The sequence below is a fragment of the Camelus bactrianus genome, chromosome 3 (genome assembly GCF_048773025.1).
Source record: "Camelus bactrianus isolate YW-2024 breed Bactrian camel chromosome 3, ASM4877302v1, whole genome shotgun sequence".
Taxonomy (NCBI): domain Eukaryota; kingdom Metazoa; phylum Chordata; class Mammalia; order Artiodactyla; family Camelidae; genus Camelus; species Camelus bactrianus.
In genome coordinates, this window is record NC_133541.1 from 95,348,305 (window position 1) to 95,371,142 (window position 22,838).

At 35.6% G+C, this 22,838-nt stretch overlaps 1 protein-coding gene across 3 annotated transcripts in view; it reads left to right on the plus strand.

Moving 5' to 3' along the window:
- The first annotated feature begins 1,389 nt into the window (after window positions 1-1,389).
- SEC24A (SEC24 homolog A, COPII coat complex component) overlaps window positions 1,390-22,838 on the plus strand; it is a 62,064-nt gene continuing 40,615 nt past the window's right edge. For 2 of the 3 annotated variants that reach the window (XM_074360688.1, XM_074360689.1), the window contains exons 1-2: window positions 1,400-2,325; window positions 19,809-20,291. In XM_074360688.1, the coding sequence (XP_074216789.1) occupies window positions 2,229-2,325; window positions 19,809-20,291 (580 nt within the window). In that variant the 5' untranslated portion in view covers window positions 1,400-2,228. Of the gene's footprint in view, window positions 2,326-19,808; window positions 20,292-22,838 lie in introns of all 3 variants that reach the window. The other variant, XM_074360690.1, reaches the window with a different exon arrangement.

Here is a 22,838-nt window from a genome sequence, read left to right on the forward strand (position 1 = left end):
TTCCTACTATTTTCCTGAGGGTGTGAAAATGATAAATGCTGCTTTTTCGCTCAATATTTTAAAGCTGATTACACTGAAAATGTAAAAAACATTTGAAAGACTTAACCACAGTTTGTTTGTTTTTGAGGGGCACTTGATAATAGCAACAGGATACTTAGTGATGGAACAAACTTTAGAAAAAGCATTGTTTACTTATTAGCAAATTATTTGTTTATTTAACCTGATTTAGCCAGAGATTACTTTCTAAAATGGCTCATCATTCTCCATCAGTTTTTTTCTGAACAGAGACATTGCTTAAACAGAACAAAGTCTAAAGAAAACTTGATTTAACCAGATCAAACTCCTGTGTCAAGGTCAACCAACCAAGATCATTAAGGAGTTGCATTAAAAAAAAAATAAAAGGATTATGGGGGACGGCATAGCTCAAGTGGTACAGTGCATGCTTAGCCTGCATGAGGCCCTGGATTGAATCCCCAGTACCTCCATTAAAAATAAACAAATAAATAAACCTAATTACCTCCCCCCAAAAAAATTTAAAAAGAAAGAATTTAATGCAAGCTTGAGACCAAGGCTAAGCACCTCCCCTTTTGTAGAGTGACCCTGAGTTTCTGTCTGACCTCAGGTAGGTCCATTTTCTCTTTAAAACACTAAAAGTCTTGTGTTCTTTGTACATATGATTTGGCATTTTGTTACAGGGGCTCTAAGCTGAAAATAGTTTGTCCAGAAGTATCATCTTCATCCTCAGTAAGACTTTGTACTTGCACCTTGCACAAAGGAGTTCAATTTTTCAATTCCACACATAGCAAACACATTTTTAGTTAGGTTCTAAGGCAAATGATAAAAACAGGATAAAAGTTAACACTTAACTTATTTCAATTCTTACTGTTTGTTTTTCGGGCCTTACACAGCAGTTTACATCTCTTTGTATGTAATATAGCATTTCATAGCAGGTATCTGACATTAAAAGAATTAAGTAAAGATGTATTTCACACTCGGGTTTTTAAACTCTTGACTTGACATTTTAATCAACAGTACAAATCTGTAGTTTAAAGGGCTTGATCATCAGGTCAGAACAGGAAAAATGTAAGTACAATTAAAGTGGCTAAGATGATTACTTAGTTCATTAATTAACAGTGTTGTCTAATCACTCCAATTTCTACCTCCCTTTGACCTCAAAAGTAAAAAAAATATCTTGCCTAGAAAGGAAGTTTGAATGTTCTACCTTACTGTAAACTCTTGGGAGAGGAAATAAAACTGCCATTTAAATATGTTGTTAATGAACTTTGGCATGACCATGCTATGAATCAGCAAGTTTCCAAATTAAAATTACTTCTCAAATCCCCGGTCAAAAGCAAAGACCCCCCACCCCCACCCCTCGAAAGCATAGACCTCCTCTTCGGCTTGATTTTTTTCAACACACGTACATAATTAACCATCCCTTTAAAAAATGCCCTCACAATTTACACCTGGAATATAATGACAAAATGTGAAATGAAATACTGCGATGATTATTAATCGGTTCAGCTACCCGAGGTATAGCCTCAACAGAGGACGAAGACGTTTGATGTCTCAGGTAATCGTCACAAAAACTGGAGGAGAGGAACTGTCAGTCCCACTCCACGAAAGCTGCCACAAGCCCTGATTGCCCTCAGATCCCGACCGTGCGGGAGAGATGACGTTCACGACGGATGGGGTTTCCGTGGCTGTGACACACGCCACTTCCGGCCGACGGTAAGAGTCAGTGACGTGGCAGGCGAGACCGAGCATGGTCCTTCGGGCCGGGACACCCCGAGCTGTCAGGTGGCTTCTGGGCAGCCCCGCCGGGAGAGAAGAGATCACCTACCGCCGAAGCCGCTGCGAGGCCGGAGCCGGAGCCGGAAGTGCCACGTGTCCCAACTGCGCCTGCGCGGGCTCCGGCTGACAGGCAGTTCCGGCCGGGGCCTCGCTGGGTGTCTCTGCGTTTGGCTGCTGCCTCCCAACCCGGCGTTCCCGGGCCCACCGGCCCGACTCCCGAGCCTGAGCACCCAGGCCAGGCGGCGGCCGCCGGCGGGCTGGGGAAAATGCGGCGCCATGCCTAGAGCTTTATGCGCCGCCTTCTTTCTATCCCGCCTTCAGTCTTAAGTCGTTAGCCCCCTCCCTCCGCTTCCAGCGGCCGTCTTTTCAGCTCTCGGCTTGGCGCTGTCGCAGACCCAGACCAGCCCCTTCCAACCTTGATAAACATCGTCGTCATGTCCCAGCCCGGGATACCGGCCTCCAGCGGTGCCCCTACGGGTCTCCAGGCCCAGAACGGGGCCGCCTCGGCCTCGGGGTCTCCCTACACCAACGGTAAGTGCCTCCTGGGGGCGGGGGGTGGGGGACCGGGGACGGCGAAGTTTGGTCCCCGACTCGACCTGACCTTTGGTTTCTGCCGCCGTCTGAGGCGACACAGGAGAGAAGGGTGACCTCCCTGTCGGGGTTAGGAGCAGATGGAGGTGGCGGGCTGGGCCACGGAGACCACGGCGAATATGCAGCCGCAATCCTGGGCTCGTTTTAGTGTTTCCTATTTATTTATTTATGTATTTATGTATTTATTTATTCCTTCAACAAATAGTTGGTGAGCACTTGCTGTATGTAACGTCCTGGGTATACATGGGTGAAAAACACAGATTCAGTCCATACCTCAGAACTCTCATACAAAGCTCCTGGTGTCTGTTTACGTGTCTTCCTCCTTCGCGCCACCTCATCCCTGTCTTCTGGAGAGCATAGTTTGGGATCTGATCCATTTCGGTCCCGCAGTAGGGTGGGGGTCGTATTTAGTGTGAATTTGCGGAGATGAATGAATGATTGTGCTTTACGAAGACTTCTTTAGGGCCTGCTCATGTCTCCCAGAATCTTCCCCGAATTGTAGTTAGGCCACCTGTTCAGTTTTTCAGCTTCGAAACAACCAAATACAGGAGAGGATCTCGTTTAAGAAGTCTTTACGTCACTTGGAAAGAGGTTGGACACAGGTTCTGAACCTCTAAGGAGCGTGTACATGTGGCACTGTTTGTCATTTGGTATGATGATGTCTTACAATTTTATATTCCTTCTAGAATTCTTTTCATTGTCCTATATTGTGATTTGCTAAGTTAATCATAATTTGTATAATAAAGACAGGTTTTCTGCCAACAGTTTGCCAAGTTACCAGTTTGCTTGTAAATCTTTGACTCTTGGAAACAAAACTGGTAGAATAATAATACTAAAATGCTTAAATCGCCCATTGGAATCTAATATTGCTGTGAAATTCTAGAAAATAACCAATGAATAAAATAATTAATTTACATTGTTTTTAGAGACTGCTGTTTTCTTTACAAAGAAAGCTCTAAAAGACTTTTAAAAATGTGAGTAGGCAGATAGGTAGGCAGAAGCAAGAATAAGTGGGAGTGAACACTGGAATGGTGTTAAATTGAACCAGTTGTTCTTTATTAAATTTATGGTAACAGATTGTGTAAACTACATTTTATTCTAGGCTATTTAGTTACAATTTCACTGAGGGTGAAATGCTTTTGAGACATTTACTTTAAGGTAAAAAAAACTTAAGCAATATGTTATATGGCTATGGCTTCTTACAATCTATAAATTGTAATTTTACATGAGCTTTAAATGGTAAATCTTGCAAATATGCTTGTAAACTTACATGTAAGTATAGTTTTGATAATTTTGAAATGTTCAAGCAGTTTAGGCACTGTATATACTGTACTGGAGATGTCACTATGTTGATTTGACCCAGTCCAACAGATATTTGTTGCATACCTAAGTTCTGTCCTTAACAATATAAAAGCGAGTAACAGTCCCTGTACACAGGTCGCTCAGAGCCAATTCAGGAGTCAGATAGGGAAGGCAATCATAAGACTGCAAATGTACTCCTTCTCCCTTTTAAAAATAAGTTTACGGTGTACAGCATTATAATATGACATCTACACTACAAAGTGATCACCGTCACAAGTTTAGTTAACCATCTAACACCATACAGTTGACCTCCTTCACCCATTTCACCTGCTCCACCAATCCCTTCCCCATTGGTAACCACTAATTTGATCTCAGTATCTGTGAGTTTTTGTTTTGTTTTGTCTGTTCATTTGTTTGTTTTAGGTTCCAAATATGAGTTAAATTATATGATATTTGTCTTTCCTAGCTTATTTCACTTAACATAATACTACCAACTTCCATCCATGTTCTTGCAAATGTCAGAGTTTCATTCTTTTTAGGGCTGAGAAATATTCCATTGTGTATATATACCACATCTTTATCCATTCAAACATTGATGTACTGTTAGTTTGTTTCCATATCTTGGCTGTAGTAAATAATGCATTGAACAGAGAGGGGTACATATATCTTTCCAAGTTAGTGTTCTTCAGTTAATTCCCAGAAGTAGAATAACTGAGTCTTATGGTATATACCCTTGTTAAGATACAATTTCTTAAGTCTTTTTATAAGCCTTATTTCTAAAGATTTTTTTTTAATATTCTCAGTAAAATGGCTAATGTCTGTTTTGGTTTCCTTTATTGTTCATCCCATGACTAATAGAGTAGGGTTATGGTGGAGAATTGGAGGGGAGGGTATTTCTCTAGAAGGTGAAAACAAAGTTAAGTGCTGGAATCTAATTTTTTTGGTTAACTCTTTGTAGGCACTTAATGCTGCTTAAATATTTTATTGACAACTCGTAAACTTTAGGTTTAATGTAGCTTGCTTAAATTACATATTGCAGTTTAATTAGATTTTCACATTTTTTTTAGATTATAATTGAAAGATCGAGTAGTCACCTTTTTCATTTTTCTATTACTTGCTTTCGTATTGTATAGTGTCTTTATATTACAGAATCCTTCACATACCTAGACATCTATTTCTGTGGTAGATTGTTACCTTGCACTACAATCCAAAGGTTGTCTAGACAGGTTTTTCTAAGTTTCCATGTAGATTTGTGTACACATATTTCCTTTGCAAAAATTGATAGTGGAACTGCAAGACTACTTAAGCTGGCAGATCTTCATCTGATTACCATATAATAAGGCTAAAGACCAATCATGACTCTCACTTTTTTTGTTGTTATTTTGTGACTCCTACTTTTAATTAGCTTCTTTGTTGACTATTTGAGTTAATTTGCCAAGGCAGTTAAAAACTGTAGTTTTATTAATTTTATTTTTTGTATTTATGCAGTATTCAACTTATCCCCATATTAGATTGAATTAGAGGGATATTTTACATCCTCCCTCCCCTGGATCCTCCTGTTGTATTGTAATTTTATAAAATAATACCAGTTTCCCTTCTAGACTGTAAATGCTATGACGACAAGAATATCTTTTTTTTTCACATCATCCTCTCTCCATCAGACCCACATGCTATCTAGCACATTTAAGGAGTTACCAGTTTTATTGAATGAAAGTCTTAGGATTGGATATTTTGCAATTTAGTTCATTAAACATGTATTGACTTATTTTTTTTCTGGTAAATTTTTCTGTGGATTTTTGTACAATATCATCAGCTAAAACAATAGAATATGGGTGCAGATTGGTCTTCAGTTTAAATGCTAGACTTGTGTTCATATCTCTAGGCTGACAGAAGTGTAAATCTTTTAGTTTCACTATGAGGTAAACCATATTTATGATTGTGTATTTTTAGTACAGGAAGTCCTTAGTAGTGATCAAAGCATGCTGAGAATAAAATTGGCATATGGTCTAGGATGCTGATTGTTGGGGCTAATGTTTTCAGTCAGGGCAGAAACTTTGGACTCCTTGCATGCCTCTAATAGATCTTATTGTGTTGAGCTTCTTTTTAGTCTGCTGATAGACTGGGAGCTCCTGAAATATATACAATAGTAATAATAAGAACTAACATTTATTGTTTACTTACTCTATGCCCAGTCACTGTGCTAGATTGCATTATATGCATCATCTCATTTAATCCTCACAACAGCCCTATGAGATAAGAACTGTTAGATTTACTAACAAGGAAACTGAGTAGTCAAGCAACTCGATCAAGGTCACACAGCTAATAAGTTGTGGAACCTAGATTTAAATTAGGCAGTCTTACTTAACCACTATTATCAAAGATCAGAACCTTCTCTTTGGTTTCTTTATGTGGGTGTATACATATAATTATAGTAAATATTTGCTGATATTTTTCGAAACTGCCACCTCGTTTATTTTCCTTTGTATTATAATTAATACATAGTCTGTCTCTCACTTTTGTTCGTATTTAGTCCATTTCTTTGTTGTTTCAACATCACATTTCATAAATGTTTTGTAGATCCTGAAGTTGCCTGTACCCCTACTTTGATTCTTAGTATTTGCTCTTGCCCCTCAGTTGCTTTATTAAAGCCCTTACTTATGTTTATTGACTGACCCACAATTTGTACTCAAGCAGTAGCATCCCTTTGTTACACTTACAGTTTCAAGTAGTCAACTCTTTAAGTGATCAGACTGTATTTTGATGTGCGGACTGAGGTGCTCAGTTTTCCCCCCCAATACTTGTCTTTCAAACCTGTTGTATTTAAAAGCACATACACAGAAGGAACTTTTTGAGGATTATGTAACACATTGCTATCTAAAGCACAATGTTTTTGAATATTTGGCTACTTTACTGTGACTTTTTTTTGTACTTTCATGTAGGACACTATAATTAATAGAATCATATTCAGAGGAGCCTTGAATTAATTTAAATTGGTTATTCAGTTGGATTCATGAATGATAGGTGGAAAGTGTAAACTGTCCCTGGCAAATAGTAGCTCAGTGTATGTTAACTGAATGGATTAGTGAATCAGTTGCTGAAGAATACAAGATCTTAAGTTTTTGTTTTACTTGGAATATTAGGGGAAACCATTCTGGGAAGCATCTTTCCCCCTTAAGGTTAAATTTATTTAAAAGGAATAATTTATTGAGTGTGTTCTTGTGACTCTTGAGTAGGCTTTCTTGAAGAAACTTATAAAATTAATAACTTACATTTTGTATTCATTAGGATAATATATCAGAAATATCTTTTAATTTTTATGTTCTAGATTTCATAAATAATAATGTCTCAATCATTTTTATACATCATTGATTTCCAAAGTTCATGATGTTCATCCTGGAGTACATGAGAAATACCAGTACGTGAAATTTTTACTAACGCAGATTCTAAGAGTCCATAGAGTCCTATAGAATAGAAATTTAGAAAGGTGGAACTTAACATGTCTTTGTTTCTGGAGCTGCTGGTTGGGTGATTGAGAAGCTATCATTTAATTTAATCTCTCATTTGTTTATTTTTTACCCTTTCTAATTTGGCTTCTACTTCCACACATCCACCAAAACTGTGCTTAGTAAGGCCACAAATAACTTCTTGGTTATTAAGTACAAAAAATATTTTTCAGTTCTATCTTTCAGTTGCTCCCTCTTTTCCCTAAAATGTTGGTGTTCCTTGCAGTGTTTTGACCTGTTTCTCTTTTCTTTTAAAAAAAAAACACTTACTATTTCACATAATTGCTGTGATTGGTTCTCTTTATACTCTTTACATACTCCTTGCATGATATCATTAATTCTCATGGTATCAAAATATTGTACATATGCCAGTGAATCCCAAAGTTGTATCATAGGCTAAAAACCCATCTCTTTGGCTGCAGATAGATGTCTTTCTGTTGGACATCTCCACTTGAATTTTTTGGTGGCTCCTAAAATTATGTTTAAAGTGATTCTTCAGCCCCTCTTCCCTTTGCTATTCCCTGCCTTCCCCCATTCTTTTCTCCTCCTCTATCCTGGTAAATGGCATTGCCGTCTACTGAGTTGCTCACTTTGGAATCCTGTGAATAATCCTTGATTCTTCCCTCTCTTCAGTTCTACATCAATTCACATATTCAATTCCATATCAAGTCTCATCAGTTCTATTTCCTCAATCATTTTTTAAAATATAAGTAATGTATAGGTGCTAAATATTTCTTTGCAACCCGTGTTAAATTAATTTTTATAAAATGTATATACAAACACAAAACTATGTATAAACTCCATATGTTTATGGCTGTCATACCATTGTAAACCAAAACAAATTAAAGTAAAAAGTCTACAAAAGCCACAGAATTCAAACTTTAAAACATTAAATAATGTGATGGATTATATTTGGCTCAAGCCAAAATTGATTAGTTTTTTGATTTTGAACATGTTGCAGTATCATTTGGATGATTATCATGATCACCAGTTTTCCTTTTTAAAGATGAAACTTGTTTTCAGTTGTTGGAAGAAGAAAACTTCCTCTGCCCTCTTAGTTTTAGTGTTTGGGAGCCTGTGAATTAAACTGGCAAAAGACAGATTAGCAAGAAAAAAGACAAAATTACTTATGTAATGTGAGGGTTCATAAAAATGTGACTCAGTGAGACAGACAGAATTTGGGACTTGTATACCATCATATACCATCTTAATAAGGAAAGCAGGGAGAGAGAGAGAAAGAAGGCACTTATGGGAAAATAAATTAGTTTTAGGAAAGATCAATGGGCCCCTGGAATAGATGGGAGACCTCATCATTTTGTGACAGTGTATGTTTAGGTGTAGTGTGGAGACTTCTCATCTCAGGTAATGAGTCAGTCTTCTGTGGTTGCTCCTGGGGAGGAGATTTATGACAACTTAATTATTTTTTCTTTTGGGAGGCTCTTCTTTTAGGCCAATAAGTGATCAGGAACTCATGCCCTCTGCTCAAAATAATTTTTATGCCATTGTGGTATATTCTGGCCCCCTTTAAAATCTCTGATCCATTATTTTGATGGACTACTTAATTTATTAATGATGTCAAAATAAAGTAATTCAAATTCATTTAATGAAAACTTGATTACATATTTACTACTAGACTTCTAATAACCTATTGCAAGTTGGTACATATAAAAATAAAATTTTCTTGTTATAGTCACTCAAAATGGATCTATGATAGTGACTACTACAAAGCAGGTTCTTTTCTATTTGTCTTTATACCATGTGGTCTTATGACTGCATATTCTTTTCATTTTTTTATCGATGTACTGTAAGACTTCTGCTTATTTTGTGTATTTTGATGATTTTTGGCTTTCACTTGGCTGCACTTGACTTGAAGGATTCTAGCATATTATTAGCCTGTGATAAAACAGTAAATAAAAATACGAAAGTGAACCATGAAATCTTGTGGCAACACTAGGCTGTGAGATGTTGTTTTTTTATCCAGATGACCTAAAATATGATTATAAATTAACTTTTTACAAGTGTTTTTATTGATTGACACACCTGTATACCCACTGCTGCTATTTAGTCAATCATTTCTTGCCTGAATTACTGCCATAGACTTCTTCTAGTCTCTAATCTCTCCTTCAATTCCAAAGAGGTTCTTTTTATGTCCTAACCTCCTGCCTCACTTCAGGCACTTGACTCAGTCACTTGACTTTGCTCTGCCATACTGATTTTTCAGAATGCCCTTTCATGAACAAAGGCTATTGCACATGTTGTTCTTTTTTCTGAGAACACTCTTGACAGCCCTTTTCCTGGGACTAACTCCTATTATTTCTTAAGATTTCACTCTCTGTTGTCCTTGCCTGGTTGTTTGTCTTCCCGTTTGAACTGCAAGTTACTCGAGAGCAGAGATGGAGAAGACCTTATTCACCTTGTGTCCTCAGAAGATATCAGTAAAATTTGTCTTTTCAACCAGGAAATGAATAGAATGTTCCTAACTATTTGGAATAAAGTGAATGATTAGCCTAAATATAGTGTTGACAGTAAAATCAGTCAATAGTCTTAAGGTCTAAGAAAGAAATGGAAAATTTTATTCCAACCAACTTGAGGATTACAGATTGAGAAATAGTCTTTCAGAAAGCTCTGAGGAATATTCTACCAGTTAGAGGTCAAAGCACAGTTATGTACCTTTTTAAAATAAAGGGTTATACATCAGATAATGTATTGACAGTTTACACAACCCAGATCCGAATGTACAAAACTAGTAGTGGGTCTTCATGATCCTTTACAAGATTAATAAGGTTATCTCCTAAGTAGGTCTGGCTAATATAGATGCACAATACATGCTAAAGGGAGGAGGCCCAAACAGGCAGAGAAAATTTTTGTTTAAATTTTTCTTGTCTTGCGATAAAGTAAGAAATTTATTTCATTAATTTTCCCCCTTTGATCATCAATCTTTTGATAGAAAGCATTAGGTGATCAAATGTTTGGTCTCTCAATCCCAGGGTGATGGCTTACCTGCCGTGGGTCTGTCATGTCTCTCAGTGTTGGGTCTTGGGTCTTAATAGCCCAGTTCTTTCTTTCCTTTTAGGCATTTGTACTAGTAAGATGTCTGGCAAGGACTAAGGGTCAATTCCGAGTTGTCCAGTAGGACTTATGTCAATTTTACTTTTCATGTTCATTGTGCAGGTTCATTAATTTATAGAGAACTATAGATGTGATCAATAGTTAAGAAATTTAAGCCGAGATTCTCCAAAACCAAACCATTTTCCTAGTATTTCTCCTGAACTGGTAAGAGGATCATTCAGAGTGGAAATCTGATTCTTCGTGAGTCATAAGATGAGTTATATCAGGAGACTCATTGGGTATAAAACACAACATTCAGTATATATTATAGTACAAGTTCCCCCTTGGGAAGCAGTTAGAATCTTGAGGGCCACACCATTCTTTTTCTCATCATGGAGACTTCCGAATTGAGCAAGCTGATGGCTTGATGACTGTCATTCAAAGCTTGCTCAGTAAATTTTGTTAAAGCCTCTATATAAGTAAGAATATCTTCTTTTCCAAGTGAAATAGCGAATGTTGTGGCTAAATGGTCATATCATAGGAAAACTGATTGAACCCAGTGTGCTGGAATTAAAGGCAAATTGGCAGGGCCTGTTTCCGAGGCCACCTGTAGGTGACTTTAAGCCCAAAGGAAACCAGTTGTGCATCTTCCTAGCCAACCTGGAGAGAGCCAAGGCCATTAACTTGTTCCATAAGTCCATTGGGTCCTTTTAGGAGCTACCCAGTATTTAACATCCAGTGGAAAGGAGTATTTATGGCCAGGTTCAGAACAGATGTCATTAACTGGCCAGGTAAGAGAGTCCCACTCAGTGATATTGGTATTAGCTTGCATGGTACTAGAGTTTCTTTCTTCTAAAATAAAATGTCTAAGGGCCATGCATTTAGAACCTGGGAGAGGAGAGATCTACCAAGGTAACCCAGGAGTACTAGACATAGGTAATTGGCCCAAATCCAGCAATCATTGATTTTTGAAACTTGGCATATGATTGAGCCCAGGAAAGAATTGCATTTGGCTCATAAGCAAAAGTGTGTGCAATTATCAAAGTCATTAGGATTTGGGCCTGGTCCAGCATCTTGGGTCAGCTGTCTACTTCAGATGTCGTTTTCTTCTCATCCTGGTCTGGTAGTGCTGGTCTCAATTAGCTGAAACCAGGCATCAGAAACAGGAGTTGCAATCTGTTCAGGAGAGGAGGCCTGATAATGGCCCCTTCCAATGTGGCTGCAGAGTCCTTTATCTGATGTCTTTTCCAGTACGCATAATTCCTGGTTGCAGGTCATAGGGCATCTGATCTTCATCCAAAATTAGATTGCTGTGATAAGCTTCGGAAACAAACTTATAATGTCCTCTTAATAATTCAATTAAGTGAGTTGTAATTAAACTATACAATAATATGATAACAAGGAGCCACCTGAGAAGTGAGTCGTAGGTAGTAAATACAAAAAAACCCTCAAAGACAACACTAGAACTTAATATCCACTAAAACAGTTTTTCTCTTTAAAATTACCCTAATTTCTACCAAATATAGCCAAGTTAAGATTAATTTGTTTGCAAAATGAGTCTGGTTTCAATAAACTTGGCCTAATTATTTACATAAATATAATTGATCTTGTAGGCTTTTGTAAGTTGGCTGAGCTGGAATTCCCATAATGAATCTGAAATTGAACTTTTAAAGGCCTCCCAAGACCAGGAAAGCCATGCCAAGGGCTTGCTGGCGGATTCTGATATCTATAGATTTTGATGGGTTTCTCTCTTCTCAGGGTCTCCAGAATATCTAGATATTCCTGCACCTGCCATGAGTAGCCTTCATTATTCACCTGGTAAAACTACTGGGAACCTAAGAGTTTCCAGTTTCTGGAGGAATCAGGTAGAGAGAAAAGATGAATGTTTCACTTCTGCTTACAAAGGTATAATTTACTCAATAGCTTGAGGGGAAGGGTTTCCTTATATTTGGAAAACACAAGATTTAAAAAACAGTAATATTTCATTTTTCGGTAGTGTCTTTGGTTTTGGTATCAGGGTGATGGGGGCTTCATAGACTGATTTTGGGAGTACTCCTTTTCAATCTTCTGGAAGAGTTTGAGGAGGACCAGTATGAGTTCTTCTTTGTATGTTTGGAAGAATTCCCCAGTGAAGCCATCTGGTCCTGGACTTTTGTTTGCACGGAGATTAAAAACCAGTAATATTTCAGACAAACCCCTCCTCCCACCAAATTATAACCATATTCATCTGTTTGCTTAGTCCTTTGTGACTAATCCTTTTTTTTTTTGATGTGTGACTAATCCTTGATTTAAATCTTCTATGAACAGTTTTATGAAGCCATCAGGTTTTACATTAGAATTCTCCAATTTCTTACCCAGTTCAGTAGTATGATCTGAAAGTTATCAAAAACCTTTACTTGTCAAAAAGTCCTGCATATGAATCTTCTTGAAGATGAAGCTTTTTTTTTTTTTTCCCACAATGATATCAGAGTAAAGCTGTATGAATGACAAAAGACTTTAAAAATCATGGCTGGGGGAGGGTATAGCTTAAGTGGTAGAGTGCATGCTTAGCATGCACAAAGTACTGGGTTCAATCCCCAGTACCTCTTCTAAAAATAAATAAACCTAATTACCTCCCTCCACCCTACCCCCCAAAAAAGTCATGATTAAAGATCTGATTACAATGTACTTGACAAATAATCTTGGTTATTGCTGTGGCATACAAAATTTTAAGATAATAACTAGAATTATGGCTGATAATGTTTTACAGGGCCATACCAAACTTTTAGGAATTCCATATAATTTCTAGAATATCGATATTAATTGAATTTATCCATGCAGTATAACCTAAGAAGGTTTAACTCATTTGACAATGCTTCTTGTGTAATTTAACATACCAAATAAGCCTAATTAGTTTAATATCTTTCTTTGATAGTGGGAGAAAATAGTTTTCTTGCAGTGTTCTGGGGGCCCTTTGGAAAACCTCAAAGTTAGCTAGAGGACAAAGAAACTTCAGTTAGAATTTGATCTTTGTATTAGAAGTAGAACTTTAAGATAGAAATAAACAAACACATTTGGATAAAGAACAATTAAATAGTGTTTGGACAAAAGAGAATTAAAATTAAGAAAATGTTGACATGGTGGAATTTGAACCGTAAGAGGTCTGTAGAAGCCCATCTGATTAAGCATATCTGATTTACTTAACAGAGAAAAGTAACACTTATGAATGTTAAACATTCACCTTACATAGCTAGTTAGTAGCAGATACTGGACAAGACTTTCTTCTTTTTCTTTAAAAAAGGAAAAAAACATTTATTATTATAAAGCAATAAATGTTCATTATTTTACTTCCTTAATCAAATTCCCTTTTGGCATGTAATTGAGTGTGTGTTCTTTTCTGGAGTGCATAATTGTTGAGAGTATATAATATTTCACTTTCCTTTTATGAACAAACTAAAACTAACACACCCTAAAAAAAAGAATTTGATCTTTGGAAACTGTCAAAATTTCAAAAGGATTTTAAAAGCAGTCGGATTGCATCACAGGTCACTGTGAAATAATATTCACTTAACCAAGTGACAATAAAAATTTTCAAGGCAGATATAGAAAATTATAACCGATTACTTGAAAGGTAAAGAAACTTTACAATCTGTTACTTAAAAAAAAATTTTTTTAAATATATTTGTTTGTTTTGGGGGGTGATAATTAGGTTTGTTTGTTTATTTTTAATGGAGGTCCTGGGGATTGAACCTGGGACCTTGTGCATGCTAGGCATGCACTCTACCACTGAGCTACACCCTACAATCTGTTATTAAAAGCAGATCAGTATTCTAAGAAACTTTTGTCCTCTTAACAAAGAAAAAAATAAAATTCAGATTTTGCACCCTTTTACCTTTATTATTAAAATTTATCTACTCAGTTAAATTTATTCTAATCTTAGTCCTGACCATACGTGGAATTTCTTTCTAAAGACTTTTTTTCCTCACAAACCTGTACAACTTTCCATATCTATATTTTGTCCCATATTTTCTTTCCCATTTAGAATTAAACAGCTTTAGAACAAAATTACTTTCTCTTCCCTTAACAAACTGCATTACTATCCTTATACCTTAATTTTCTTTGCTTACAAAGATGTTTTCCTTATTAGTTTTTAAAATAGTTTTAATTACATATTTTAATTAGAATTCTTAACCTTTAAAAACCTTAGTTTCTAGTGAAGACCAAGAAGTAAACAATTAAGAGCTGTCTTTTACATTAGTGTTCTGTAGATTGGTCAACTTAGGGTATTTATGATTTCTAAAGAACACATGGTGTCTTATACAACATAAATTTTTTTTTCAGTGTGACACCAAACATATTTATTTATTATTTATAATTATTTTTTATTGAAATTTAGTCGATTTACAGTCAAAACATATTTATTAATAGTACTAAATATCTTTAGTTTCTCTGTAAAAGGAAGCCTATGTTCAGTAGTTAAAGTTACAGTATCTTATTTTATTTGGGAATGACATAGATATTTCCATTGTTTAACTTCGTTTAGCAAAACCTAAGTTTCAAGTTCCCAAAAAGATTTAGAGAAACTACTTTTAAGTGAACAGTAATAAAACAGAATTTATTCCTAAATAGTTCACCTAAAAACTCTTATCTAATTTACATTTAATTTATGTAAAAGTTTTATCATATCAGCTTTATGGGAAAGGTGCAAGTCTGTTGCAGAGAACTTTTTTTTTTCCTGAACCTTTTGAGAGTAAGTTGCTGACATGGTGTTCCATCACTCTCAAACACTTTGTTTTTATTTCCTACACATAAGAAAGTTTTCCTAAATAACCACAATACAACTATCAAAATTAGGAAATTGACATTAATACGTTACTATCATCTAATTCTCAGACCCCATTCACATGTCACCAGTTGTCTCAGTAAAACGCTTCATAGCAAAAGAATCCAGTCCAGATCACATTTAGCATTTAATTGTGCCTCTGGATTGTTCTTCAGTCTGAAACAGTTTCTCAGTCTTTCTTTGACTTTCATGACCTAGATGCTTTTGAAAATTACAAGCCAATTATTTTGTAGAATATCTCTCATTTTAGACTTGTCTGATATTTCATCATGATTAGATTCAGATTAGGCACTATGGCAGGACTGTTACAGAAGAGATACTTCTCATTGCATCTCATCAGGTGGCACATGATTTCATTTTTTTCCATTATTAATGACGTTCACTTGGGTCACTTGAGGTGGTGTCTGCCAAGCTTCTCCATGATAAAGTTACTCCTTTTCCCTTTGCAATTGTTTGTGGAGATATACTTTGAGACTATGTACATAACTCATTCCTTTCTAGACTTTTAATTTTTTCATTTATTTTATTGGTATGGACTGTTTATTCAGTGGGTGATAATCCATTATTATCATTGTTTATTTTGATGCTTATGTAACGTCACATTTGGCCTGTGGGTGCCCCTTCAAGCTGTCTTCAGTGTCCTCTTGTCATATCTCATCATTCTTGGGTACTTCCTTGCTTTCTGGCACAGTGAGATATTGAAGGCTTACCTTGTACTTTGCAAGCTCAGGAATCAGCCATGATTCCTTTTGGTAGAGAATGGTGTTTAAAAACCAGGATCGCAGTACTAGATGAGATTAGTGCTATTAGAATGTCTCTGCTCTCAGTCTTAGCAGGCAGAGCTAGGGAATCTAACTATATATACACTGAAATCCATGAGTTTCAATTGTAACCTCTGATGCAGGCCTACCACCACTAGGTTCATTCTCTTTTCCTCTTTCCTTATTTGTGAGTTCCTTCTCTGAGAAATGAGAGACTTCTTCCATTATCTCATACATATTTATTTGACAATTCCCCTGTATGTAACCATTCTTCCATTTCTGGGGCTGCCCCCTTACTCAATTTCAGTTTCCTTAAGTGCGAATGCTTACCTCACCTAATGTCTTTAGGACTGAATTTTCCAGGAGAGAGACTGTTTTGTCTTTTAGCTTATCTAAAAGTCTTGCTTACAAGAATATCCAGCATTATGATGCTGTACCGTGCAATAATTTCTTTACCTTTATTTTAAGGGATTTCATCAAGTGATCAGTTATAGAAATTGAAACTGGCCTTTATTAAAGTCGATTCTCACTTTTCCCCAAATAGTACCTTATTGTTCAAAGTAAGAGAGTTTCTGTGCTATAATATTTATTCTTTGAGGCATTCAACAGATACTTACCGAGTACCAGCTATATGATAGGTACATTTTAGTTGCTGAGAATACAGTAATCAACAAAGAATCAACAAAGAAAGTTCCGACATCCATGGAGCTTACATTACAGTGAATTAGACTATAAATAAATAACGTAGTGTCAGGTAACACTAGAAAGAAAAATAAGGCAGAGAGGGAGAAAATGAAGGAGGAGTTATTTTAGATATGGTGTTCAGGCAATGCCTTTTTGAGGAGACTGTATCTGAGAGAAGCTTGAATGAAGAGATGGAGTGAGATTATCTGGGGGAAGAGTGTTCTTGGGCTTGACTGGAGCTGAGTAGAGAGGAAGAGTAGTAGGAAATTCTTTGAATAGCTTGCTAGTAAAGGCCTTTGGCCATTAAATAGGGTAATTAGTGTCAGTTTACATAGTGACCTTACCACACTCAATGAAGAGGGGTTCCATTATAAATACATATTTAAAAGGGGTTTTCAGCCTTTATTGGAAATTATTCATTAAGCAGTTTTATATTGTGTAGTAAATTGTTATAAGGTAGATTTGTAAAGGCGTGTGTGTGTTTGGAATTGCACACTGCTCCAAATTGGCCTAAGCACAGCCTGCATAGACATCTTTCCAGAGTTAGAGATATCAGATAAAAAGACTCCTTGGCCTATACAGATGAAGAAATTATTAACTAATAGTAAAATCAAATTAGGACAGGAACAGCCTAACGAGAAAAGAGTCATACTTAATTAATATGACAAAGATAAATCTAATGAATCTATGGTTCAAGACATTAGCCACTTTTCTGAGTTGACATAACCTATGTTAAAGCTAATCTTAAAGAAAAATTTGACTTTATACCAACATTTGCTTAGAGAACAAGTAAGAAACAAATAGAATCAGAAGACTGCAGGATACTAACTGCCAGATCAGAAAGAACATATGTATTATCCTGGCATTCATAATAAAATGAATATTCAGTATTAAAAAAAAAAGAAAGTAGGAAATGAGACCAGAAAGGAAGCCAGGGATGAAGAGGATCATGTATAAGCTAAGATAAGAACTTTGGAAGTTTTGAGTAGGGAGTTGATATGATCCATGTTTTAAAAGATGGTAGGATGTGTAGGGAATAAATCATAGAGGGATAAGGGACGATGCAAAGTTATCAGTTGGTCAGGTGGCTTTCAGACTTTCACTATAATGTACAATAAGAAATACGTTTTAAGTAGTGATCTAGTACATATATTCATATATTTATATATTTATAATGAAACCACACAGTACTTGCCCTTATTACATGTAATGTCTTGTGATATTTTCCATTCTTAACTACTTCTATTTCATTACAAAAATATAGTTTGTAACTCAGTGATTTCATAAATCATTAATGATTGTACCCACTGTTTGAAGAAGTATTAATCCACTATGATAAAGCATTCTTGTGCACATTGAGAACCTTTGTAGAGACTCATGTAAGGTGACTTCTTTTTTGAGAAATATTTTTTGAGGAATATCTTATGTTATAATTGGGCATTTATGGTACTCTGAATAATAGCCTTTTAACTAGTTAGAAATGAAAGTAAATGTTCTATTCATAGTATTTACAGACTACAAAATTTACAGACTAGCAACAAGTTAATTTAAATAAGGTATAAGACATCTTTATTTAAAAAATGAAATATAATTGGAAGATATAAAATAAGTTTTGAATAAATGGAGAGATATATCATGTTTCTAAGTGGAAAAACTTTCTATCATAAAAATGTCAATCCAAAATCTAACATTTCACTTTTTTGTGTGTGGAGACTGCATAAAGTGGTCTTAAATTTTGTGTATGTCTGAAATTTTTCATAATAGAAAGGTTTATAAGAAACCTTCTCTCTATAATTTCCCTTTTTTCTTTTAATATTCTCTTTGTAGTTTATCCCAGTTGATAGATGTACATCTGGTTTACTCATTTTATTGATAATTAGTCCCTTGTGTGGCTAATTACAGTTTATTTATTCGGTTTCCTGTTGATTGATATTCGTTTCGAGATTTTCACTATTATAGACAGTGCTGCAGCTAACGCATTTGGATCTATTTCTTTTGTCCTGAAAGGATACCTGTATTTTTTGTTTCACAGAGCAATGCCTAGACTAACTCCCTCCTCCCAGCTACAAACTATTTATGTGTATATGCTTTTGTAGGCCACCCAGTCCTACCTCTCTGTGTGTATGCATATGCATGTTTGTATAAACAGTGTAGTTTATAAAAGGGTTCAGATTAGGCTGATGATACGTACACTGGTTGTATGGAATGAGGGGGTATACTTAGAAGGTAAATATTTTCTTTTTATATCTTTTAATGTAAAAAGTCCAAAGAAATTAAGTTTGTATGAGTGACATCTTTTTAAAAATATTCATCTTATTTCTTTTTATAGTCTGGTTTTATGGACAGAAATGATAGCATATTCCTGAGTAGAGAAGTGGTAATTCTAGAGATTTTTTAAAATAATAGCTTTAAAATGTACAATTCTATGATTTTTAGTGTATTCACAGAATTTTGCAACCATTGCTATAATCAGTTTTAAAATATTTTTATCACCCGAAAAAAGAAGCTCCATACCCATTTGCAGTTACCCATTACCTCCTTCTCCCAGCTGTTGTAACTACAAATCTACCTCTGTGTCTGTGGATTTTCTTATTCTGGACGTTTTATACAAATAATTTATGTAATGTATGGTCTTTTGTGACTAACGCTTTTCACTTAGCATAAAATTTTCAAGATTCGTCTGTGTTGTACCATGTCATCAGTACGTCATTCCTTTTTATAACCAAATAATATTCGATTGTACGGATATACCCCTTTTGTTATCAAATATTTATCAGCTGATGGACATTTGGGTGGTTTCTACTTTTTGGGTGTTACAAATAATGATGTTATGAATGTTTGCATACAAGTTTCTTATGCAGACTAGGAGTGGAATTGCTAGATTATATGATAACTATGTTAACATTTTGAGGGACTGCCAAATTATTTCCCAGTGTAGTTGCACCATTTTTACATTTCCACTAGCAATGTATGAGGGTGCAATTTCTCCACATCCTTGTCAACATTTGTTATTTTCCATCTTTTTCATTTTAGCCAACCTAGTTGGTATAAGTGGTATCTCATTGTGGTTTTGATTTGCAGTTCTCTACTGGCTTACAGTGTTGAACATTTTAACGTGTGCTTACTGGCCATTTGTTTACCTCTTGGGAAGTATATTTAAATGTCTGTTTAAATCCTTTGCTCATTTTTAATTAGATTATTTTTCTTTTTATTATTGCATTGTAAAAGCACCATATGTTTTACTGTATTTTTTTTAAGTGTTGCTTTGTTTTTAAGACTGATTTTTCCTCCTCTCATTGGAAGGTCCTGTCCAAAATGCACTGATGTCTTCACAAGTCTCAGTGAGCCAAGGATATAATTCTCAGCTTCCTGGATCCTACCCTCACCTAATACCAGCAAAGACTTTGAATCCAGTCTCTGAACAATCTAACTATGGTGGTTCCCAGAGTGTTTCTCCATTAAGTAATTATCAGGGACCTGGACAGACTCTTTATAGACCACCTGTGGCTTCTAATCCAATGACATCTTCAATCCGTAGTGGTCCTGTTCCCCAAATGCCACTACCTACTTCTCAGAACCCAGCTGCTACACCAATGCCTTCTGGTAGCTTTCTTCCTGGAACCAACTTACCACCACCTTTGAATTGGCAATATAACTACCCGTCACAGACAAACCATTGTCCTCGTGCATCATCCCAACCAACCATGTCTGGGAATACAAATTTGACAGGTCATCAGTATGTTTCTTCTGGAGATACTTCACTTCAAAACAACTTCATGAAATCAGGTAGAGTTCTTATAGGAGTGCTTAAAATGTAGAAATGGGAAAATTTTGCTTGTTTAAATGTTTGAATTAACATTTCAACCTTAAAATTGTATGGAAGGCCATTAATTTTTTAAAATCATTGTTAATCTTTAAATAGATTACTTCTTTAACCTTTGAGTTAACTTAAAACCATGGATTGTTCCTGCTTTGCTTCTTTCCTTTGAAGGTATCCTCTGAGTTTGTTTGAGTCACCCATAGTATTTCAGAGTTTCAGGTGTGCATGCAGAACACTTCCTTAAGGACTGTCCATTACTTTTATTAATGGGGTTCCATCTTGTATTCTAGGGAAGCTCAGTCCCTGTGGTCTCTCTTTGGACTTGATCTGAGGCTTGGCTTATCTTTTTATTATGGCTTAGACAATTTTTCACTCCAGAAACCATCAGATCCTGGAGGGACAGGTGAAAACAGACAACACTTTTGGAGTAAGGAGTGTTTTTGAGCACATCTTTGGTCAGAAAGCAGCACATGGATATTTATCTCTATGTTTTCTTTCAACAGTTTGATAATTTTAGTTCCTCCGTTTAGGGGTCTGGTCAATTTTGTTTATGATGTTAGGTAGGGATTCAACTTCATTCTGTGCATGTGAATATATAGTTGTCCCAGGACTATTTGATGGAAGGACTGTTCTTCCTCCCGCTGAATGATCTTGGCACCCTGTTGAAAATCACTTGATCATAAATGTAGGGTTTATTTCTGGACTCTGAATTCTATTCCATTGATCTATATGTCTCTTTTTATACCAGTACCAAACATCTTGATTACTGTAACTTCATAGTAAGCTTTGAATTTGGGAACTGTTTTTTCTTTTTCAAGATTGTTTTGGCTGTTCTGGGTCCCTTATATTTCCATAAAAATTTTTGAATCAGCTTGTAGATTTTTGCAAAAAAAAAAAAAAAAGACAGCTGTGATTTTGATAGGAATTGTGCTGAATTTGTACATGAGTTTGGGAAGAAAGCTATGTATTCTTGGACTGACGTCCAAGATCATTTTATTTTTTAACGTCAGTATTTGGTCATATCTATTTCAAAAGTAGCTTCATTTAACTATTTCACTGTTCCTTTTTTGCTATTAAAATTTGTGTCATATATGCTTATTAACATCAATAGTGTTTCTTTGAAAAGCATTTCAAATTCTGTATTGGGATCTGCAGGTTGATTCAGCTCAGCAGACATCCTCAAGGAAATGAGCTAGTAAAAGCTTCCAGGTGAAATAGTAATATCAGTAGTTACCTTTTTATATATTCATGTGTATTTCTGCATCTATATACTACATACACTTAGTTTTGTAGTTCGTTAACTGCTGAAACTGTGTTTCTTAGCTTCTTGACTAGCCATTGGCCCTGGTGAATGTATTTTGACCTTGTAAATTAGACTAAGGCTGCTTCTAGAAACTTAGTTTCTTTGGAGTTATCTTCTGACCCAAAATTGTTAGAACCAAAACCCTTCTGTTACCTTTATTCTTATTCATTTGACACTGAGTGAGCATTAATCACTTTAAATTAATGAATATTCACTTCATTATTAAGAATTATAGGTACATTTATTGACTATTGTTATTTTCCAGCACTTTACCAAACTTTTATGCATGTTAACCTGACTCAATTTTTACAGCAGTATGTTTTACAGATAAGAAGTGTGAGATTTGAATAATTTGCCCAAAGCCACAAGAAAACAGTTTGGGAAAAGGTACTATTTAAAAACTATTTAAGAGTAGGTGTAGCCTCTTATTAAAATGCACATGATCAATTATCTGAAATTTTTTTTTGGCTATAACAGGCCTTCAGCTAGAGAGCCTTGATTGCAGCACAGATGTGGTGAAAGAGACATAACCAACCAGGTGCTAAAACCTTACAAGGTTTACGTATAAAAGATACATTTCTTTTAGGTTCATTTATTAGCTTATGTATGACTACTCTTCTTTTTTCTTAATGAGATCTCTTAAAAAATTCCCAATATTTTTTACCTCTGTTTTTTTAACCCATCATTTATAGTAGGTGTCTGATTGATCTCAAAACCAATTTATTCTAAGTTTCTAGTTCACAGATTAAAATTCTCTGACTTTTTCCCCAAGAGGCCACCTTTTAGCATCCTTACATTAACTTTAGGGATCTCAGAAGGCAGATTCTGAAACTCTAGCTATTAGTGTTCTAAATAAGACTCATTCAGGTTGAAAAAATAATGTCTGTTTTATGAAATGTAGCATGTTTTGGATTCAAGAATATTCCTCTTAAAGCTGTGAAAAAATCTCTATAAGCTCACTTGTATTCTGTTAAACATTAGGTTGTTACATCTCTGTGGCCAGATGTATCATGCATTCTTGTTCTTGCTGAGTTGTTAATGTACCTTGCCCTTTTGTTCCTTTAACTTGTCCATATTGCCATAGAATGTATATGTGCTTGTTTGATAAGAGAGTTACATGGCAGTAATCTTTGTCTTCACTTTTGACAACAGGGCACTGATCAGTCTTGTTGGAGATCGTTTTTCAATTTGGCCCTGGAGAATTGAACAG